The 21,106-nt window shown below is 39.4% G+C and overlaps 1 protein-coding gene across 4 annotated transcripts in view; it reads left to right on the top strand.

The window, feature by feature from the left end:
- The window catches only part of SEC24B (SEC24 homolog B, COPII coat complex component), an 81,337-nt gene extending 60,818 nt beyond the window's left edge, over nucleotides 1–20,519 (top strand). For all 4 annotated transcript variants that reach the window (XM_074993460.1, XM_074993459.1, XM_074993457.1 and 1 more), the window contains 7 exons: nucleotides 352–462; nucleotides 5,525–5,700; nucleotides 8,150–8,287; nucleotides 11,669–11,773; nucleotides 12,984–13,076; nucleotides 14,623–14,726; nucleotides 17,982–20,519. In XM_074993460.1, coding sequence (XP_074849561.1) covers nucleotides 352–462; nucleotides 5,525–5,700; nucleotides 8,150–8,287; nucleotides 11,669–11,773; nucleotides 12,984–13,076; nucleotides 14,623–14,726; nucleotides 17,982–18,096 — 842 coding nt within the window. In that variant the 3' untranslated portion in view covers nucleotides 18,097–20,519. The remainder of the gene's footprint in view (nucleotides 1–351; nucleotides 463–5,524; nucleotides 5,701–8,149; nucleotides 8,288–11,668; nucleotides 11,774–12,983; nucleotides 13,077–14,622; nucleotides 14,727–17,981) is intronic.
- Nucleotides 20,520–21,106: the final 587 nt, after the last annotated feature.

The following is a 21,106-nucleotide window of genomic DNA, read 5'->3' as shown; positions in this document are numbered from 1 at the left end:
AGTAGAGACAGCCAAGTTAGCTGAGTGTAGATACGTTGATTCTAGCTATGCAGCTGATGTAGCTAGAATTGCATATCTGTGGTCAACTTGATTTGCCTAGTGTAGATGTAGCCTAAGTAAGTTTTTAGGGTATCTTTGAATGTAAAGTGGGTGGTAGGATTAGGAAATTTCATGTACATTAGACAGCATGTAAAAAATTCATAGGGATGAGGGAAGGGAATGATTGTGAACTTCAGGACTTTTTGTCACTGGTGAAGCAAAGGAGTTTGGGATGAGAGAAGGAATACAGTAATCAATTTCTTTCCTATCAGTGGATGTTGCATTATTAATGTGTTCATCATTTTGGTGTAGGTGAACGGAGAATTCGTGTGCACACTCTGTGCTTGCCTGTAGTCACTTCATTGGCTGATGTGTATGCAGGAGCAGATGTACAAGCAGCTATCTGCCTCTTAGCAAACATGGGTGAGTATGAAGATAGGTCATCAAATACGTAATTGGCCAGGTTTGCAAAGGCCGCTGACTCTCAGCTTGATAGAACATCTATGTTTGTTCGCATATAACACAATAACTTTTGACTGCTGCATCTGATCAACTCTGTTTTAGGAAATGTTCTAGCCATCAATAACCAGAACCCTGTTATGGGAGAAGAGAACGCATGGATCCTTGAATCTGTTTAGCACAGCTATAGCTTCATACACCTCTGGAATTGTTTGTAGAGCTAACAACTGGTTGATAGTAGCCCTAACACTTTCTTGCATAAAACTACTCTTACGTCATCTCTGTCCATCGTCCCAAAAGAGTTTAACATGCTGACATCCATAATGATTTAATCCCAGAAAAATAATAAGTAAGGGGAAGAACAGCCATGGATGGACTGGGTGTGCACACATATCCCCTGGTGTGGGGAAGAGGAATTGAGGAAGACCCTTTTATGGAGTAAAGTAGGGCACAGAGGAGAGCCCTTAGCATTAGTGGAGGGGCAGGAGATGGTGGGAATAGAAACAGAATAGGAGGAGACCTTGGTACAAGGATGGAGGGAATTGGGGAGTGCACATAGAACCACTGAATGGAGGAAGGAGGATGTTTTTGGCCCAAGGGAGCTGCAATGATTGGGCTCGTGTTGAGGGCAGCATGCAAAGTCCCTCTTCTTCCTTCTCTCCCTGCCCTCCCCTGTCCTCCCCAATGGGCACAAGGTGCCTAGAAGGAGCCATCAGCTGTTTTGAGAAGCCTCTGGCTGCAGGAAGCAGGAAGCCCGCCTCAGGGTCCTGGCAGGGCAGACCACAAGCTGGATCAGAAGGCTTAGTGGGCTAGATCTGGCCTGCATCTTGCCCACTCTTGCCCCAAATGTACGAAATAAACTATACTGGTGAAAGGGCAGTTTTGCCAGTTCATCGGCGTCCACTGTGCACTTATTCACACTACTGACCAACAGTGCTATAGACTGGCAGAAGTCAGTAGTGTAGATGTAGTCCTAGACTTCAGGCTAGAATCAGTCTCAGAACCCAACAAGTTATGCTGCTGTCTCTCATATATATGGACAGCAGCAGGTAGTGCCACAGATCACCAATCTGTCTGCTACACTAGGCTGATGGGGAGGCCAAGGTGTTTTCCTGAATTCAGTTCTTGTTGCCCCTTCCTGCACCAAATTGCTGCAGGTGTCATGTGCTGCTGCTTACACATTGCAGGCAGTAGCTTCATATTCTGCTCTGTCTCATTGCGTGTGTAGAGTAGCCTACAGAAGAAACAAAGTGTAACCTTCTCTTACAGGGGTAGTCAGTTATTCTTTTTGTGAGAGTCCATGTTTCTTGGTCAAGCTCCAGAGTCCAGGGAAAATACTTTTTAAAAAAAAAATCAGTTAATAGCTTTTTGGGGTCTGTTCAGAACCATCAGGCAGTCCTGATTAGGCTACAGTCTGCCCTTTGACTATCTATCCCTACTCTAGTATATACTGTTTTTCATGCCAATAGTCTACTAAACAAATTGTATTGGGAGAAGCTAATAGCACTTCACTTTTATAGTTGCTAAATTTCCATTCTGGCTTCCTACAACTAAAACTTATTTATGGCCCTGACATTGCAATAAAGGAAAAGTTTAACTGTAGCTCCTTAAGCAAAACATGAACATTTCCCTACAAAAGCACACCTTGCAGCAGTCCATGTTTTGATTTGACTTACAAAACTGCCTGTCCTGCGAGGCTAGCCAGATTCAGTTTTTCAGTACAGGCATTAGTCTTCTCCCTCCTATTTCCCCTAAGGCTGTGTCTACACTACGACATAAATTTGAATTTAAGGCAGTTAACTTGATATTGCCATGTGACTGTTTTCACTGTAAATGCCTGTGAGCTCATGTTTGTATGAGAGCCTGAGAAATGTCTGTCTGTCTTTGCTATCAGTGCTGTGAGCACATCTACCAATTAGCAATCTACAAACAGCCTCTGCACGGAGTTTGTGGTTCTGTCTCTATGCTTGTTTTTATTCCTGTGCTTCCCTGCCACACCACATAGCAATAAGGCTGTTGTGGGGGTCCTGCGTGCGATAAGAGGCCAAGAAACTTCTTTCAGTGGCTTTACATTTGTGTACAAACCACCCTCCGTCCCCCACATGTGCCACACAGTCGGGGTCTTTCCCACAGTCACCCACATCATGTGGGTTGTCTCCGACCCAGTAAAAGGGTGTGCCTGCTGTTCAGTATTGACCATGCTGCCAGGCAGCATCATGTCCCAGCTTGCACGTGATTAGGACTCCAAGTGCGGGAAAGAATTTTGTGGGCTTCCAGCCACCAGGGACTAAGATAATCAGGGGCTTGCTGCTGCCAGTGGGAATTCTCCCCTGGTGGCCACAATAGTCACGGACTTGCTGCCGTCAGTGGGACGTTTCCCCTGGCAGCTACGATAGTTGGGGGGACTAATTCAACTGGCCCCCGCTATGCCCCTCACAAGGGATCAGTGAGGCTTGCTGCCACCAAAGGGAAGTCTCTCATGGTGGCGAAGATATTTGGGGGCTTACTGCCATGGGAGGGGGACATCTTCCCCAGCAGCTAAGCTAGTCAGGAGGACTACTTCAACATTTCAACTGGCTCTGCAGCCACAGACCACAGCACCCACCTCCGCCAAAAATAGTTTTGGGGTCTTGCTGTCCATGCAGACACCTGCTGGTTTGATATTTCTGTTACAAAAATCTTTTTCTTAAAATTTCCTATGTCTTCATGCTTTGACTCCCCAAAAATACAGTGGGGAGGGCCAGTTCAGATTCCTGTTTGCATTATAAATTCAGTATGAGATTTCACTGCCATCCCCCGTGTTGGCAATGTGTGTGTAGTGATGAGGAAAGACAAAAATCTTTCTTCCTAGACATTTCTGTCCTCTTTCTTCTTGTTTTGAGAATACAGTCAGGGTCCCTGTGTGTTATTTTCAGGGATTGGATGCAGTCACGCGGGGGATGACTCTCAGTGGATGGCCACTTGAGAATTCAGATACAGAAAAGAGATTATTGTAAACATTTTTGCCATTTCTGTGGACGCACTACTTTAATTTCCTTCGAAATGGGTGTTTGCTTAGCATGGGAGGGGAATGAGGAAAATGTAGTGTGGGGCGATGACGTCAAAGACCAGCAAGCATACTCAGAATGCTATGGGGATGAGGGAACTGTGGGATAGTTTCCCACAATACACTACTGCAACAGTCAATGTTTGCCAGATGAGTGTGGAAGCAATAAGTTGACTTTGTGAGGAGCATGTGGGGATGTAAGGATAGTCAAAATCGAATTTATTAATTCCAGAATTACAAAATTGATGTTAACAAATTTGAATTTATCTCCTAGTGTATACTCTGTCCAAGCCTCAGTCACAGCGCTTCTCTCCCTGTTCTGCAGTTTGCTCTTCTGCTGGAGCTTTTCCTGACCTTTACACACACTCAGAGCATTGGAGCCAATCTGTCTGGTCCCATGGGCAGGAGCTTCCACTGATTGCAGCTGCTATTATCAACACCCCCCACTGTCCTTGGGGACAGAACCCACACTCTTTTAAACTCTTGGAATGAACTCTACTCTGTACTTCGGAGCTCTGATATATTGCAGATGATTTTCAGTAGTTACACTGAAATTTCAGATGAGTTTACTTGGAAAAGGCCAGCTCACTCTCTGGTTCTGTGTAGGAAACTAGTTTTATTGTTAGGTGCGGAGAGGAGAGGAACAGGAGTGCTTTGCAAACAACATACTTCAGCTTTTAGTGGAGACGGGGCTTTTTTTCCCACTGATAGATGACAACGCAGTATAGTTGAACAGAGTGGAACTATCTGCTTCATGTGTTTGCAGGCACAGCCCGTGTCTCCCATTGGCTGGTTTCTGACGAACAAAAGCTTATGAGGATTACGCTGTGGGGGGGCAAGGGCAATGTGTAGAGACCCATCTCTCAGTAAGGGGCATGCCACACACACACACACACACATCGTCCCCAGCAGAAGGCTGGCCATTTTGTGCAGCATATGGCGCTCTGGCAGATAGAGAGCCCGCATTAGGGGTCCCACTGGGCAGTGGCAGGCTAGATCCAGGCTGCAGGCCATATTTTGCCCACCATTGGTATGAATGATGAACAAAATCTGAAGCCTTAGTCCTGGTGTGCACTAGAAAATTAGGTCCATTTAACAATATTGATCACGGATGTTAGACAAAAGTGGCATAGTTAAACCAAGATAGTCAAGTGCTAAGTCAATGGAAAATTCGTCCCTCTGCCTAGCTACTGTGTGTCAGGAAAGTGGATTACCTATGCTGATGGGAAGATCTCTTCTGTTATCTGCGCTAAAGCACTGCTGCGGCACATCTGTGCTGCTTTAACATTTTGAGTGTGCCCAGGCCCATCGGAGGCTAGGAGCTGTGGGCCAAAGGACAACTAAAACTCCTATAGGTTCACTCTTCCCCAGTCATTTTTTGATTGTATACAAAATGTCGTAAGGATTGTAACATTCAGTAAATGGGAATAGTGTAAAGCATTTGAAGTGCAGATTGCCTTTAAAATAAATACAAATGATAAACATTTATCAGGTTTCTTTCTAAGACATTTGATCCTAACTGCAGAGGTTCAGGGGAAAAAGCTTCTGAAGTTGGAGTTAGTCAGTTTTTACAGTGGAAGACCTGCAGTCTTTCAAAGCATGAGACTGAATTGTATGTACAGTTCATTAAAAACAGTTATGTCATGTCATTTTATTCATTTTTGACAGACATCTTCATTTTTTCTTCCACCCCAAAACAATGATTGTCAGCTGTTTTCCACTTCCTTACCATTGTCATTTAGCACAGTATTCTTTTTCTTTTTTTATTGACTGCTTCGGATTCAGTGTTCTTTTTCCTGTTACTATGTCACAGCTGGCACATAACACAGTAATAATTGCTCTGTTTTCCCAGTATCATATCTGTTTTTCAAATCTCAGAATATTACTTGTTGGAATCATAACTGATTTTTATACTTCTCACGATTGCTTTAAAAAGATACAGCAATTAAAGCTTCTGTATGTCTACTTTTAATTCTGCAGCTGTGGATCGATCAGTTTCATCAAGTCTTTCAGATGCAAGAGATGCCTTAGTGAATGCTGTAGTAGACTCATTGTCAGCATATATCTCAACTGCCTCAAACCTGCAGCAATCCACACTGATAGCACCAAATTCCCTCAAGCTATTTCCTTTATATGTTTTGGCTCTTCTCAAACAGGTACTTCATAATATGTTATTGTTCATGCTGGATATCCGGGTTTGTCTTTGGCTTTAAGGCAAGATAGAAGCATAAGATTCATAGGTTGTCCCCTTTCCCCTCCAGAGGTAGATTCTTTTGTTAAATTGTGAGCTAGCCATTTTATTTTTGGGGACATTATCTTTGTACATAAATTGTTTGAAGGGTTCATTTGCATGAAAAAATGTTGCTAATGATGCGTTATTAGTTCCTCACTAAAGCTTTCAGTTCATTCTTTCCTGAAGTTCATTACAGGTTAAACCTCTCTGGTCCAGCATCATCTATGGTCTGGAATGATATTAGTTAGCTGGATAACCACTTATCGTGGGTGTGGCCAAGTTTCCCATAGTCCTATAAAGTTTGTGTACAGCCACTGGTCTTGGCTCTGGGTGTCCCATGCAGTTAGTTGGCTCTAATTTAGCCTTAAATGTTTTCTAAGAGCCCAGTAAACAGGGGAAGTGTTGGTAATGCTCATACAGTACTGACCGCCCAAGGTTTGGCAAATTCTCAGGTTGACAACGGTCACTTTCCAGGCAGCTGAGCTAGAGAAGTTCAACGTGTACTTCCTATCAGTTTTCTTAACATTTTCATAATGCAAACTAGGAAATCAATATTGTAACCCATTAACATTTCTGAAATTTGGGAATGAGTCGGTCGCTGATGCTTGAAATTGTGGCTAGAAGCCATTTATTTCTTTTTGTTCAATTTCCATTATGTAGATAAAAATAAAGGCTACGTCTACACTAGAAGGATCTTTTGACAGACATTACTGTCGATGGAAGGGCTCGACACCCCTGTTGACAGATTGCTGCTACACACAACTTGCTCTGTTTTCAGAGAACTCCCAGACTGCACTGCCCTCTGGTGCCAGAAAGCGGAATGGCAACGCTGCAAAGAGGGCTGCCTGGCAACCAGAAGTCCTCTCTGTCCACAGAAGTGGCTACACTGCACTTCTGTTGACAGTACTCTGTCGATGGAGTGTTATGCCTTGAATTTTCTAGGGATAATACTGTCGAGGCAAATGCAGAGGTCTGTTGAGACTCTATCAACAGAATGCTGTAAGTGTGTAGCCGCTCCTTCTGTTGACAAAACTCTCTAGTGTAGACACTGCCAAAATGTTTACTTGTGAAAGCTTTTCATTTAAAAACAAAGGAAAATTTTGTTGAAAGGGTAGAAGTAGAAAGAGTACTCTTTAGGCCCTGATCCCAACAACAGATACTGGCCAAAGCTGAGAGGTATTCAGGTGTAAAGCTTGCATATCCTGTACATTTTCTAAACCAAAGGTTGCTCCATACAATTAAATAGTAAAGAAGAATTTCTTCAAACCAGAGGCTCAGAAATGGGAGGTGGGATGTTGGTATGTCTTATCTCTTCTTTGGGGCTCACAGTTAGCTACAAGCCGAGGACCAGCATTGGGCAGTGATTAAGGCTACCCTGGAGGACTTAGCAAATAAGACCAACAAAAGGGGCCTTTTTAACACACTCAATTCATATGAAAGTCACATGGGTTTAAAAGTAACAGCAGCTGGGGAGATTAACAAAAACATGTTTTTTCTCTCATTCAGAAGCCCAGTGGGATACAGAATTATTTTAGAAACATGACAGACCAAAGAATTAGTTTGTCATACTAAAGAATTGAATTTGTGCCAGAGCAGGAAAGATACAAATCCAGCAGAGTTCCTGACTACATTTTTTGTAGAGACTTCTGGTTCCTGAGCATAAGAATTGCCCTACTGGATCAGACCAGTCCATGTAGTTCAATATCCTGTCTCTAAAAGTGGTCAGTACCTACTGCTTCAAAGAAAGGTGCAAGAAGGCAAATTATGGACTAACCTGTCTTCAAGGAAAGGGGTCCAAATCCTCATTTGGTAGATGCTGCTTTGTGTACAGAAACACAAGGGCTTGATATCACTTTCAAAACTTCTGATTATTTTTTAATCTTTTCTTCTGTAAATTTGGATATCATCATGCTATCCAAGTAAGTGGTTGGGTTTTTGTTTTTTTTTTTAACTTCTATTAAGCTCTTAGCCTAATTGATATGTTGTAGCAATAAGTTCCATGGACACTAATATTTGTCATGGATAAAAGTAAAGAAAATTATAGAGGCTACAAAATGTAAAATCATGCTACATGGGGAATCATTCCTGTTGGTCCTTCTCCTTCTGAGTAGAGGAAAGATGGATTGGATTTAAAATGTATCACATTTGGCATTGAGGTTGAACGTGATTTGTTGGATGTTTTAAAATATTTTAATTCCAATTTTTCCTTTTGAAAAATGGAAGTTTTTTGCCAATTATATATCTGTGAGCTCACAATACGGTTTTGAGGGTGGGGAGATTGCCAGTGCCAAACAAACATTTTACTTCTGATTTATTTAAAAGCCATACAAAACATATAAAAGTTGCCTAAAGTCAACATAACTTTTTTACAGAAAGCATTTCGAACTGGCACTAGCACACGCTTGGATGATCGTGTATATGCCATGTGCCAGATAAAGAGTCAGCCTCTTGTTCATCTGATGAAAATGATACATCCCAACTTGTACAGGATAGACAGATTGACTGATGAGGTACAGTATGAAATAATTTCTTGTGGAATGATCTGTTGAACATACTGCAGTGTTGCACTTGAAGTTCCTTTAGAAGTTTTGGGTGTAAATGTAAATATTTATTTCCCCTGTTCTTATGATGGTAAATAATAATAATAATAGAGACAGTATGAAGCTACAGACTAACACAGCTATGCCTCTGAGACTATTTACCATTAGGCCTGTTACTAGAATTTGTTCCTTTAACTGTGTGCGGAAGGGTGGATGATGTAGTTAGACTGGGGAGTTTTAATTTGTAAATACATGGTGGATAAAGTTATCTGGCTCATAGTGAAATGATAAATACTTACCTCATACATAAAAAACGGAAAAGTAGCTAAGTTGTTATGTCTGGCTTGGTGGTTTGAGTATGTGCTGGTGGGATTCTTTTACAACTCTTTACAAAAAGATTGTTTTTTGCTAACCATTAAAATGTAGGTGAGCTATAGTGATTGCAAGTAAAGGGCCTTTTAATGTATAGAATGGGTATTACTCAGGATATAAGCTAATCAGGTTTGCAAAATCATAAAATCTGCATTTAAATAACTAATACCTCGATTATAGTTTGTCCTTTATGAAATAACCGCCCTAACTTTAGTTCGAAAGTTTTCTTGGGACTATCCTTTAAGTATTTTAAAGAGCACTACATAATAACTCCTTTCATATGGTTATTGAATCTGACGGTTTCAGCTCACAAACTTCTTGCAAGCTTTTTTGACCAGTGCTATCTCAGTGTTTGATTAATGAGTTTAAAGAAGCTAAGTTTTCTTTACTCTGGTGTATGACTTAGCAGGTGTTTTCTAGCCTTTCATGCATCCAGTTGAATAAGGTAGTTTGTTTGCGTACAGCAGTTCTTTAAGCAAGCCAATCAGTTTTTTATTTTTTCCTACTGACGCTGAAACACCTGTAGTCAGCATATGTGTTTGTTCATCAGTTAGTGTTAATGGAAATACATCATCACATCTCATTGGGGGATCCATTTCCTCATGTCAAAAGTTTTTAACCCACTTGTCTTTTGCACAGCTATATTTTTAAAACAGTCTGCTATTTTTGTTGACTGGCACAAGTTAATTTAAATACCTCATTCTGCATGGTCTGTATTAGCGCAGGGTATATCCTCAGTTTAAACCTTGCAGAGTTAAGTTGTATTAGAAACAGTCAAGAAGAGGGCCCAGTCAAGCCAACTAATTCCAGTTTTTCTTTGTTCGTTATAATGATGATATGTTTCATAACTTATGATGTGCCACAGTTCCTACTTACGAGTCATTAAGTAACCCTTTGAGTGGGGAAGACATAGGATTGTTTGGACTTACAACAGGATAAACCTGTTGTTGAAGGATCAAAATAAATATAATGACCTAGTCAGTTTGTATACTGGAAAAAAAACTCTTTCCCAATGTTTTTAATGTTTATGCTATAAACATAATTTGCCCTTATGCCCATTGGCACAGGCATATCTGGAAACAAACTTTGGCCTTGAAGTATCAGATTTTATTTCCTTTATTGACTTGCCTTGCATAGCGATTGTTTTAATAGTGTTGTTCTGTAATTTTTAAAATGCAGCCATACTGTTTCTTGATGATCTTCTGCCACCATGAATACTATTGATTGATTAGACTTTGCCTACATCAGTGTTTCCTGCCCCAGAGACTAGGAAAGCTAGGGGTAATACATTTTATGAGCCATTCTAGGGTGGGTCCAAAAATGAGGGGCTCAGTGTGAGAGAAGGCTGCCAGGAAGTGATCTTGGTGTATGGGGTCTGGGCAGGAGGGAGGGTACAGAAGTGGGATGTGGGTTGGGAGGCCTGGGTGGGAGGGACTGCAGGAGTGGGATGTGGGAATTGAGGAGTGGGGTGGGAACTGGGGAGTCTGGGTGGGAAAGGTTGGGAAGAGAGAGCACTAGGCAACAGGGATGGTCAGGAAACTAGGCAACAGGGATGCAACTTCCTGTGCAGCACCTCTCCCCGCCCACCCCGAGACACATGGCTCTGGGCCCCCTCTCCCTGCTCCTAGTCATCACCCTCTGCTGCTCTCATTGGTTGGAATTTCGACCAATCAGAGTACCAGAATAAAGCTTCCAGGTTGAGCTGCTCTCTCCATTTCCCCTACCCTTTCCCCAGCTGGGGGACCCACAGCAGCAGCGCTGCACTGAGCCACTCACTGCCTCTCCGTCTCTCAGCTCAGCCCGTGGTCTGGGTCTTGCTACGGCTTTCCTGTATTCAGGCTAGGAGGCTCAGGGCTCCCCACCCCTCATTCTGCCACATGCCAGCTGCTGGGGAAGGAGTCATGAGCCTACGGGGCCAGATCCAGGTGAGCCACGGTCTGCATCCAAACTGCAGGCCAGGGGTCCCCCAACCCTGCTATAGCTGATGGTGACTTTCCTTTGAGTTTCAAGGATCATCTCTCTTGATGCTCTTCTTAATTGTGTACAGTGAAGTCCATTCTAGCTTTTCTTTTTGAAGGCTATATATGATAATTCTCATTTTCTCACTATGTACAAATCCCACTAGACCACTAACAAGTTAATTTGTATCTCTGTGGACTTTTTAATTCAGTTCTACATTTTTAATATGATTATTATATTGAATCCAGATGTGAGCGTGTCATCTTCTGCAAATTTCCATATTCTTCTGTGCAGTAGGATCCATATGTCCTTCAGTTAGATCTTTAGCATTTAGGCAGATGGTCACTGGCAGGGTGGAAGTGATCCAACTTTTGTAGGCCTGGCAGTTTTATTCACCCTTAGTGGGAGACAGGCTTTTAAAATTACTTCCCTGTTGTTTAAATACAGGGCAGTCTGGTCAATTAGGCTGTTTCAGAACTGTGTGGCCAAGGCCCAAGATTTGTCTGAGGGCCTTGTTAGCTGCTTTAATGATCTGAGTTATTACCAAGAAGAGTGTTCTGCTTTCAGTATAGTGTACATCTGCTATAACAGTGTTTCTGTAAATTAGGAGGTTGGTGACAGACAATCTGTGGCCATAGATTGCTGTGGCTATTTGTAACTTATTTTCATTAGATATCAGAGATTAGGTTTCTTGGCTTATATTTAGATTTAGAAGCTCCAGGATGAGAATCCACTTAGTGTATGTGTTACAAATATACATAATGGCAGTATCATTTATGTAATCATTTCTTGATCTGTCTGGAAAAAAATCACCTGGCATTAGTTTTAGTCGTTCATTTTAGAAAGACACAAGATCCACATGAAGGATAAATATGACCTTTCGTTAAACAAGACTCTGAGACATAACTAAAAAAAACTACAGGTCTCTTTTCTGTTTTGTCAAAAACTAGTTACACTTAACACTGTGGAATTATATGCCCTCTTTTACATAATAGGTTTTTCTGGTCCTCTTTATTATAGGGTGCAATACATGTTAATGACACGGTTGTTCCTCAGCCTCCTCTTCAGAAGTTGTCTGCAGAGAAGTTGACAAGAGAGGGAGCTTTTCTTATGGACTGTGGATCAGTAAGCTTCCTTTTTCAGTAGCTTTTATCTGATACGAATGAGACAAATGTTTCACTTCTGACTTTTAAGTGCAGCTAACAGTACCAATATTCTGCAGAGACTCAACTCCTTAGGTATTCCAGGATTCTAAATTCATGACCCAAATGACAGCTTTGAATGACAACATTACATTAGCAAAGGACAGAAATATCTAGTTTTCTTATACAAAAAAATTCCTAAACAAGCATGGGTGTTTAATGTTTTAAAGGTGTGGGGTTTGCTTGTTTGTTCTTCCTCCGTATTACTCTTCCATCAGTATTCTCTCTCAATTTTTTCCATCCATGGACAAAATAATTTTGTTAGGTTCACTGAGGCATGTGTGAATATGCACCACTAATAGAAACTCAGGCACTCTGTGAGCACTCTGCTAATCAGCTGGTTGGCACCTGAATCTCTCCTGGGCAGCCACCCAAGCTCTCGAATTACAGAGATCACTGCTCTGCGCATAAACCAATGTTAATTTAAATTGTCCTTCCTTTCTTCAGTTGTTCCCTTAATGATGTTGGTTGTTTTGATCTGGACGCAACAGGGTCCCAATCTAGCAAAGTATGTATGCTCATACTTGTGTCATTGAAAGCAGGGATACAGACACAATTGAAGAAAACAGTTTTCTACTAAAGTACTTTAAAAATATTTTCTCCCATCAAGTATAATTTAGTTTTATCATCTGGAAAGGAAGAAATTTGAACTTCGTATGTTTTGAGGGACAAGCATAATTGGTGAAGTAGCATTTTCCTGCAAATATCACAGCTGTTGACCTCCTTAGTCTGATTAATTTGAGAGTACTTCAATTTTAAAAACATTTTTGAAAAGTTTGTATTTACTGTAGCTTCTTATGTGCTATTTAATGAAGTAACTGTAGATGGTGCCAGTTGATTAATAAACACATAAATCATTGTCAGCAGGAGAATATCGAATAAAATTGCTCCTGTTGCTGCATCTCAGATCATTTGAATTAGAAATATATTCTGATAACTTTAGTTGGTAGGAAGAATTAACAAATTCTCTATGAATTTATGAAATTTTACGTGAAATCTGACAAAACCAGAAAAATATCATTCTAAACATTTCCATTCAAAAACAACTCCAAAATGAATGAAACATACAACTTGATACACTAAAACATATCCAAGGCTGCTGCTTTATTGAAATGGATTTTGGTCATTTACAGATATTTTACATTTGGATTGGGAAAAGCTGTGATAATAGCTTCATAAAAGATGTACTTGGATTCCCTAACTATGCATCAGTAACACAGAATATGGTAAGCGTTTTAATGAACTATAACACGTTAGACATATAATACATATGTCTTCCCTTGTATTGTATCAAATTATGAAACTGAATTAGATTTTATTTCATTCTTAATGTTAATACCCATTTGTCAGCTTTGGTAGGCACTGTGAATCATAGATCTTTTAGAAGTTTAACATGTGCTTAAAGAACATATATGTATGTGTTTTCTCTGAGCACCATAAAAATGTTTGAATTGTAAAACTAATTCAACTAAAGCACTCAGAACAAAAATATCAAAGGATTCATGTGATCAGATTACAGTTTCTGACTCAGCTATCAAAACTGAAGGAATCCAGAATTAATATTAGAACTCATCCATTCATAATTTAGCCTCCTGAGATGATGATGTATGAAGAGTTGCTGTTCTCTGAACTCAGTGTAGTCCAGTATATAGTACCATGAATTGAGGATTGAGTTTAATTTTTTCTTATTTAGTTTATCTAGCTTAGGGTCAATTTTAGCAAAAAAGTCAGTCTTTAAAAGTCATTGGGACTTGACATTCCCTGAAGTGTTTTTGAAAATGTCCCCCAAGATGTATTTGGAGATGGTACTAAGATTTCACTTCCAAATGTCGGAGTACAGCTGTTTGTTCTGAGGACAGAAGGATCTTACTAAGAAACTGTGCAAAAAATTCTGAACAGAAGTATATTTGGGTCGAACTGACCATTACAGAAATATAAGTGAAACCTTTTAAAAATACAATTCATTCTGTCCATTTACTACAGAGGACAGTTATCAGTTTTAAAACTGTAATTAGATAAATGAATTTTGATCCTGTGTTAATTGCCCTGTAAACTAAGCAAGCCTCAAAAGGAATGTGATCAGTTCAGGCAGAATGAAGCATCTTTTGCTGCTAAGTAATAATCCCACAGCCAATTAGGGAGAGAGGACTGATCATTGTGTTTGAACTTTGGGGGGTTGCTATTCAGAGTTTGTTTGTGGAGGTTGTATGTATGTGAGTCTCTTTAGAGCTATAAAAGTAATATAGGACAATGCTTAGGAATCTGCATGGGAAAGAAGTTAAAATAATGATTTTGGAGGGAAATAAGGGGTAAAATATGAATATAGTTAGGACACAATTAGTCTACATGTTGAGTTTTTATAGGTCTATTTCCTGAAGTGTCTTGTACTTAAAATAGAGAGAGCAATTCTATTTAAGAAGAAAAATTACAAGATTCTTCCACTTATCAAACAGAAAATGCATAACCCTATGTAATATAATTCATAGTAAATGATACTGTTGACGGATCTCCATTCCAAACAGCTAAGTGTAGTGCCTTGCATGTTGAATAGCAACAGAGAGGTAGCAGACAAACATGGCTACCTCTCTGTTGCTAGTAAATGATATTATAGGATCAGATTGGACTGTTTCCCTTGTGGGTCATGTCATGGCTGGCATCCATTTTCTCCCAAACGATTTTAACTCGTATGCATGTACTAATTTTACTAATTAGGTGTGTTAGAAAGAGGTTTATATTTGTTTTAATTATAAAAATTGATTTTTCTTCAACCAGACACAGCTTCCAGAGTTAGATACGCTTTCTTCAGAAAGAACCCGATCTTTTATATCCTGGCTTAGAGACAGTAGACCTTTAAGCCCTGTTCTTCAAGTAATAAAGTAAGTATTTTTACAGTTAAACTTTATCATCTCGTCTTTTAGACATCTCTGGAGAACAGAATTAGATTCCACAATAGCAGCTCTCACATCATGATCATGAGCGAGACTGAGACCCTCAACTTCTAATTGAAGTCAGTGGGAAGCAAAGGCATTCAGGACATCACTAGAAATGCTGAGCACCTCACAAGATGAGGCCCAGTGGTATCTAAAACATTTTAGTTGCAGAGATTGCTTTACAAAATATTTACATTCATTAAAGTTTAGAATACCTAGTCAGATATTAATGCATTTTAGTATTATGAGTCTACCAGTCAATATGGCCGCATCTACACTAGCAAGTTCTTTTGGAAAATCACACCCTTTTTCAAAAGAAAACGCGATGCATCCACACACAAAATGCACTATTTCAATCCCAAATCGAAAGAACACAGCTCTTCTTCTGGAATCTGGCTTCCACTCCTGGATGAGGAAGAGCACCTCCTTTCGAAAGCATCCTTCCAAAAAAAAAAAAAAAAAAGGCATGTGTGGACATTCCACAGGCCCTTTTTTTGAAAGAGCAGTCCTCATGGCAGCAGATTTTTCAATCCCTGGCTCATTCTTTTGAAAGAGTGGAGGCTGCGTGGATGCTCTCTATCAAAAGAGCATATCGATCTTTCAATCCGTTTTTTTATATGTGCGCCCTTTTTCAAAAAGAACAACTACTTCTTTCAAAAGGTCGCTTAGTGTAGATGCTGCCTATGTGCCCCATGATGAAGTCACTGAATCAATTTCCAATTTCAGTTCATATGAAGGCTCTATTAATCTATGATTTATAGAGCTAATGCGTTCCTGATAGATGTTTTAGTAATTTGATAATCATTTATTGTAGATTTAGTCAGGTCAATAAGTAGCTTATAACCATGGTTTATAACAATGTCTAATGCCTTTGTGTGCCTACCACCATACAACACGGGAATAGACAATCAGTAGATTGCTAGGGTTAGCCCCTGGTGTCCCACCAGATGCTTTATCTGCTTAAGTGTTGGCAGGTATGACTGCTTGCAGCCCCTGTTCATCGTTCCTGGCCAGTGGGAGCTGCAGGAAGCAATGACCCATCCCCACTCCCGTGCTCACCCCAAACTAATGTACTGCTGTCTATAGCATACTGACGGTATCTAATAATATATTAAATTCTTTAGAAACCATTTATAAATGGAACCTTAATATAAAATAAGTCCTGTATTCTAATTTATCAGAGTACTATACCTACTGTTGAATTACTCAAAGTCCTTGTTCTTTTGAAGCTATTGCCTACTTCAAAAACTAGGAGCTCATAAAATGCTTACACTTGTATCCAGTCAGTAGATTATTCATCTGTGATGGTGATTGGTACACCATGTCTGATAGGTTTTTCAGAGAAATTCCACTGAATGTTGGCTGTTATCCATGAAGGAAATATTGGTCTTTTTTTATACATCAGCAAGAGGTTTGGGTAAATTAGAGTGACACCACTGGCTGAACAAACATTTCCTTTGATTTCTTACTTTTCAGATGATACTGTTTAAGTGAAGAGTGAAATACTTGTATGTTGAGTATATATATTTACACCTTCAAAAATCAACTGAAATTACTGATAATTAATACTTACAGTTGTTATTGTATTCAATTTATCTCTAAATTCTTTATCACCGAAATTAATGAAAGACAAGAAATTCAAAGTTGGAGCTGAGATTCCATGTTTAATTCTTAGTCTAGCTGCTGCAGTTTGAATTACAATAGCATCCTGAAGCCTTAATAATGACTGAGACACAAATTACAGTAGATACTTCCCAATTAATTGGAGGCAGCTTGTGCACCAATAAATTTACAGTCTAAGACCCTGATCCTGCACAAAATCTTGCTTAGCTTTTAGTTTGCAGTGACTTTGAGGATGTTGATGTACTAAAAGTTGAGCATATTTGATAGTGTGTTCTGGGTTGGTGCCTTATTGCCTCTTTCACTCTGTTCCACAGAAGGAAAAAGTTGATGATTGTATATCAGCAGTGACTATGGCTTGAAAAGCTTAAAAATATATAAGTTAACAAGCTCAGAAGGTCATTGTTGTCAATGAACTCCTGGCACCTGCTTCACAAAAATCCTGGTTTTTCCTGTTGATTTTGGCTTTTTGGGTTTTTTTTTAAGCCTAAAGGTTTTAAATGTTTTTTTTCCCCTCTCCCTAGTCTACCACATAATAATTTCTAAGCTAGATTGCAGAGCTCCTGTTTTTACAACAGGAAGAATGTTGGTGTTTTATTGTGGAAAACTGATAGGCTTGTAAGTAGTTTCCAGAAAATGAACAGCCCTTACTGTGGAAAAATTAAAAATATTTTTGTCTGGACTACAAAGTGGAAACATGAAACTTTTTCTCAGCAACAGATTTCAAGGAAAAAAACTATTTTGGTCAGGAAACCGGAAAGTTTCAGCACCAGCAAAAAAGTGAAATTGACAAGAGACTTTGAGCCTGGCTGCTGAGGATTACTCCGGGCATATATAAGGCAGCAAAAAAAACAAAACAAAACAAAACGTGCAGCTGGCCCATGCCAGCCAGCTCAGACTCCCAAGGCTCAGGCCATGTGGCTGTTTTGTTGCTGAGCAGATGACTGGGCTTTCAAGCTGCCCATTTTCCCCCCTTCCTCCCCTCCCCACCCACACGCTCCGAAAATGCGAGCTCCCAGAGTCCACACAGCAGTGAAGCAATCCTGCAGCCCAAGACCCTCGAGCCTGAATTAGCTGGCACGGACCATCTGTGAGTGTCTAGTTGCTGTGTAGACATATGCCCAGTTACTCCCAAGTTCTGGCAGCCAGAGATAGGGAGAGCCTGGCCCTACAGTGTCCTCTTCCTTATATCCCCTCTTCTGCTAGAAGAAGAGTGGAGTGGGGATGCTCAGCCTGTCTGGTGAGGGATGGTGGGAAGGCAGAGTGCTCTGCCTCTAACCCTTCTGAAGTGTAGGAGAGGTAGAGTCAGGGTGCTCAGCAGTGGGAGGACAGCCAGGAGCTGTCACTTTGGCTACCTGAAATTTCAGCACGGGAAAGGAAATTTTTGATTTTTAGCAAAAAGGGTATTTTCCTCAGAAAAATGGGGAAAAAAATCTCAATTACTTCTACTTATTAGCATTTGTTGCTGAATCCTGAATGTCCAAGAGTAATATTCAGTGCACAGACGTCTTGCTTATGCTAATCTTTACAATAGCCTTTCTTTGTATATAGTGCTTGGACTAATACATTTTCTTGTTTCAGAGATGAGAGTCCTGCCAAAACAGATTTTTTCCAGCACTTAATTGAAGACCGAACAGAGGCAGCATTCTCTTACTATGAATTCTTACTTCATATTCAACAGCAGATTTGTAAGTGAAAATGGAAGAAAGAAGAAAATTCACAACTTTGAATACAAAGGTCAACTGTGAGAGAAGCACATAGCAAATTGCCACAACTGGCATTTGCTCTTCACAACATACAGTGCACAGCACCGTATCAGAAGCTTTTCAGTTAAAGAAGAAATACACACTTGTGGAGGAGTTTTACAGATCCGCTTTAGCCTGAAAATGATAGGGAGTAATGATGCTCTTTCATTAATGCATTTTAAACTGGTTTACACAGGTTTCCAGTAGTGCAGCAGTATGGTGCTCTGTTTATTGCAAGCTGTTGAATTTATGTAGCTACTTGGGATGATATTTCTTAATGATATGTAAAATTAGATAAAACCTTTTCATACATTATGATGTTTCTGGATTCAAACTCTTGCTGAGGTGCCAAGGGCAGTGCTACATGGTGTTTTGTTTATATTTTTAAAAGGAATGAGTCGTATTCACAAAAAGAATTCAATCTTTTCCCTGTGAAGACTATATTAGAGTTTCAGTACAGTACACGAATTGTAGAAATAAAGTATATAATGTACATAAGTGTTACATTTGTAAAGAAAATGTAAAAATGTAACTACACAATGAATTGCTCAGTGTGCAGCAGTGTTGTGTGTTCAATAATAGATCATTTTGCCCAGTTAAAATGAGATTGACTGATAGATAATACATATTAAGAAATCTGAATAACATGGGAAAAACCCACTTTGTAATCCTGTTAATTCTTTTACATGGATTTATTTATGATTAGCTTACTAATTAAAAATATTTTGCTTGATCATGCGTTTTATATTTATGCAATGGATAAACATTTAGAATCTGAACTCTAGTACTGAAGCTAAAGTTCACATTTGAAGAGAATGTTTTTCACTTAATTTGACAGATTTTTAGAACAGGAAAGAGAATATTTAATAGTTTGAAAGGCTCAATATGTGTATCAATAAGGGCTAGAGTTGGGTCCTAGCATATATTTGGTTTATGGAAAACATCCTAATATTTTGTAAACTTACAGCAATCCTGGGCCATATTTCTTCAGCTCAGTTTTGTGATTCTAAAAATAATCATGAGTAATCATTGAGTGGAATCCTATGACAGGGTTTCTAATGTGATGAAAAATAGGAAGATATAAAATATTTTATTAAAAGATGAAAGTAATATTTTGACAAGTGGGTACATGCTAAAGACACTTATTTCAAAATGCAACCATGCTGCTGCTGCCTTCTTTACAACCTCATTTCTGCTAATAAATGCAACTAAATGCCTGAGTTTTTGAACACAGGTTAGCCTCAAAAGATAAAATCTGATATTGGTGTCAGGTGAAGAGGGAGGAACATTTGCCTATCTGCTGCAACTACTGATTGAGACTTGGTCAGTCCACTCTGAACTTTTGTCACTTGCTTGGTTTAATTAAATCTGTGTGTGTTCAGGAAGTTGAACTAAAAGGGCTTAATAATTAAATGGTAATTGTGTGAGTATATTTCCTTTTTAAAATCCAGAAGAATATTTTTAAAGCATTCAAAAAGCTATATATTAGTGACCCTGTCCAAGGAACGGTGGATTCAAATTGAATTGATGTCCACTGTACAGTATTCAATAGAAAAATGTAACAGCTAAATACTACAGCAGTTCTATTACAAATCCTGAAAGTGTGCCATCCTGAGTATTGGCATCACATCACAGTTTTGGAGATTCCTTATTTAAATGTGTATATCTTTTCCCTCCTTAAATATATTCAAGTACACCAAGGACAACACACAAGTAAATCTTTATTATTCATCTTCATGGTCAGTTACTAAAAGCTTGTGCACATTACCACATATGTTGGTATTACTTTTGCCAGTCAGTGGGGGCGATGAAAGTCAACTTGTGACTTCTGTCGTAATTTACAACAGCCTCAGCACTGTTGTGTGTACAGCACTATGTCCCTCTCCTACCAACATAGCTAACAACTCTTGCAGAGGTGATTTTATTATCCTGGTGGGTGACTTCTTTCCCGTCAACAGAGCATCTTTTACAGCTGATTCGTGCAGCTGCCTTGCTATAGCATTTCTAGTATAGACTAATCCTAAATGTTTGCAGAAATACAGGATAGTGTCCCTAAATCAGGACAGCAGAATACAAATAACTACACGTTTTGTTCTATTTATACTGCACATTTTAAATAAAGAGTACAAGCTACTGAAGAGTAAGAGGTGAAGAAGTGTCAGAAGGGGGTATTAGCATAATCTTAACAGTTCTTCAGAGTATACAGACTTGTGAATTTGACTTTGAATATCCAGGCACATTCAAAATAATGATTATGGTGACATAATCTGTAAAACTGCTACTTAAAGCTTTATTCTTCTATATATTTTGTATATAAAAGTTGTTATAAAAATACATGAGCTGTTTGATTTATTTAGTAAAGCAATTTGCAATATAGAAAAGCTGGTAGTTTTCTGCTCTTTTTATATGGTAGGTGAATATCAGATGTCTCTCTTCCAACTATCGTAAAAGAACTGTGTGTAAGCCATAAGATATGTGGTCCTACCAAGAAGTGTGTGAAGATGCATGAAACCCTCTCATCAGTAGCAGTCTATGGTGGGGGCTGGGCTTTTATTAATAATTTAAAAAATTAACAAAGCTCCTTGGACCCATTACATCTTCAGATGAAACAAAGATTTTTGTAAATAAAAAAATAAAAGGATGTGCCATAGAAATAAAATAGAAGACATCCAGCCTCCTAGCCATCGAAAATAGCTGACATCAGAAACTCTTAGAATGCTGAAAGGTAGTTATAAAGTAGATGATTCAAGGGACTTGGCATTAAGGTGCCTTTTTAATCTATTGTTTGAATTCAAAATACATAATAATGGAAGGTGTCAAGTGTCTTCCAGTAGTTTGCTCCCTTCCTAGTGAACAAATTTATCAAATAAATGTGAGAATGGCCATACTGTGTCGAACCAATAGTACATCTAGCCCAGCATCCTGTGTTTTGATAGTGGTTGGTGCCAGTTGCTTCACAGG

The sequence above is a fragment of the Carettochelys insculpta genome, chromosome 4 (genome assembly GCF_033958435.1).
Source record: "Carettochelys insculpta isolate YL-2023 chromosome 4, ASM3395843v1, whole genome shotgun sequence".
Taxonomy (NCBI): Eukaryota; Metazoa; Chordata; order Testudines; family Carettochelyidae; genus Carettochelys; species Carettochelys insculpta.
Note: the sequence above shows the minus strand (reverse complement) of the source record. Positions and strands in the feature narration are given on the sequence as shown.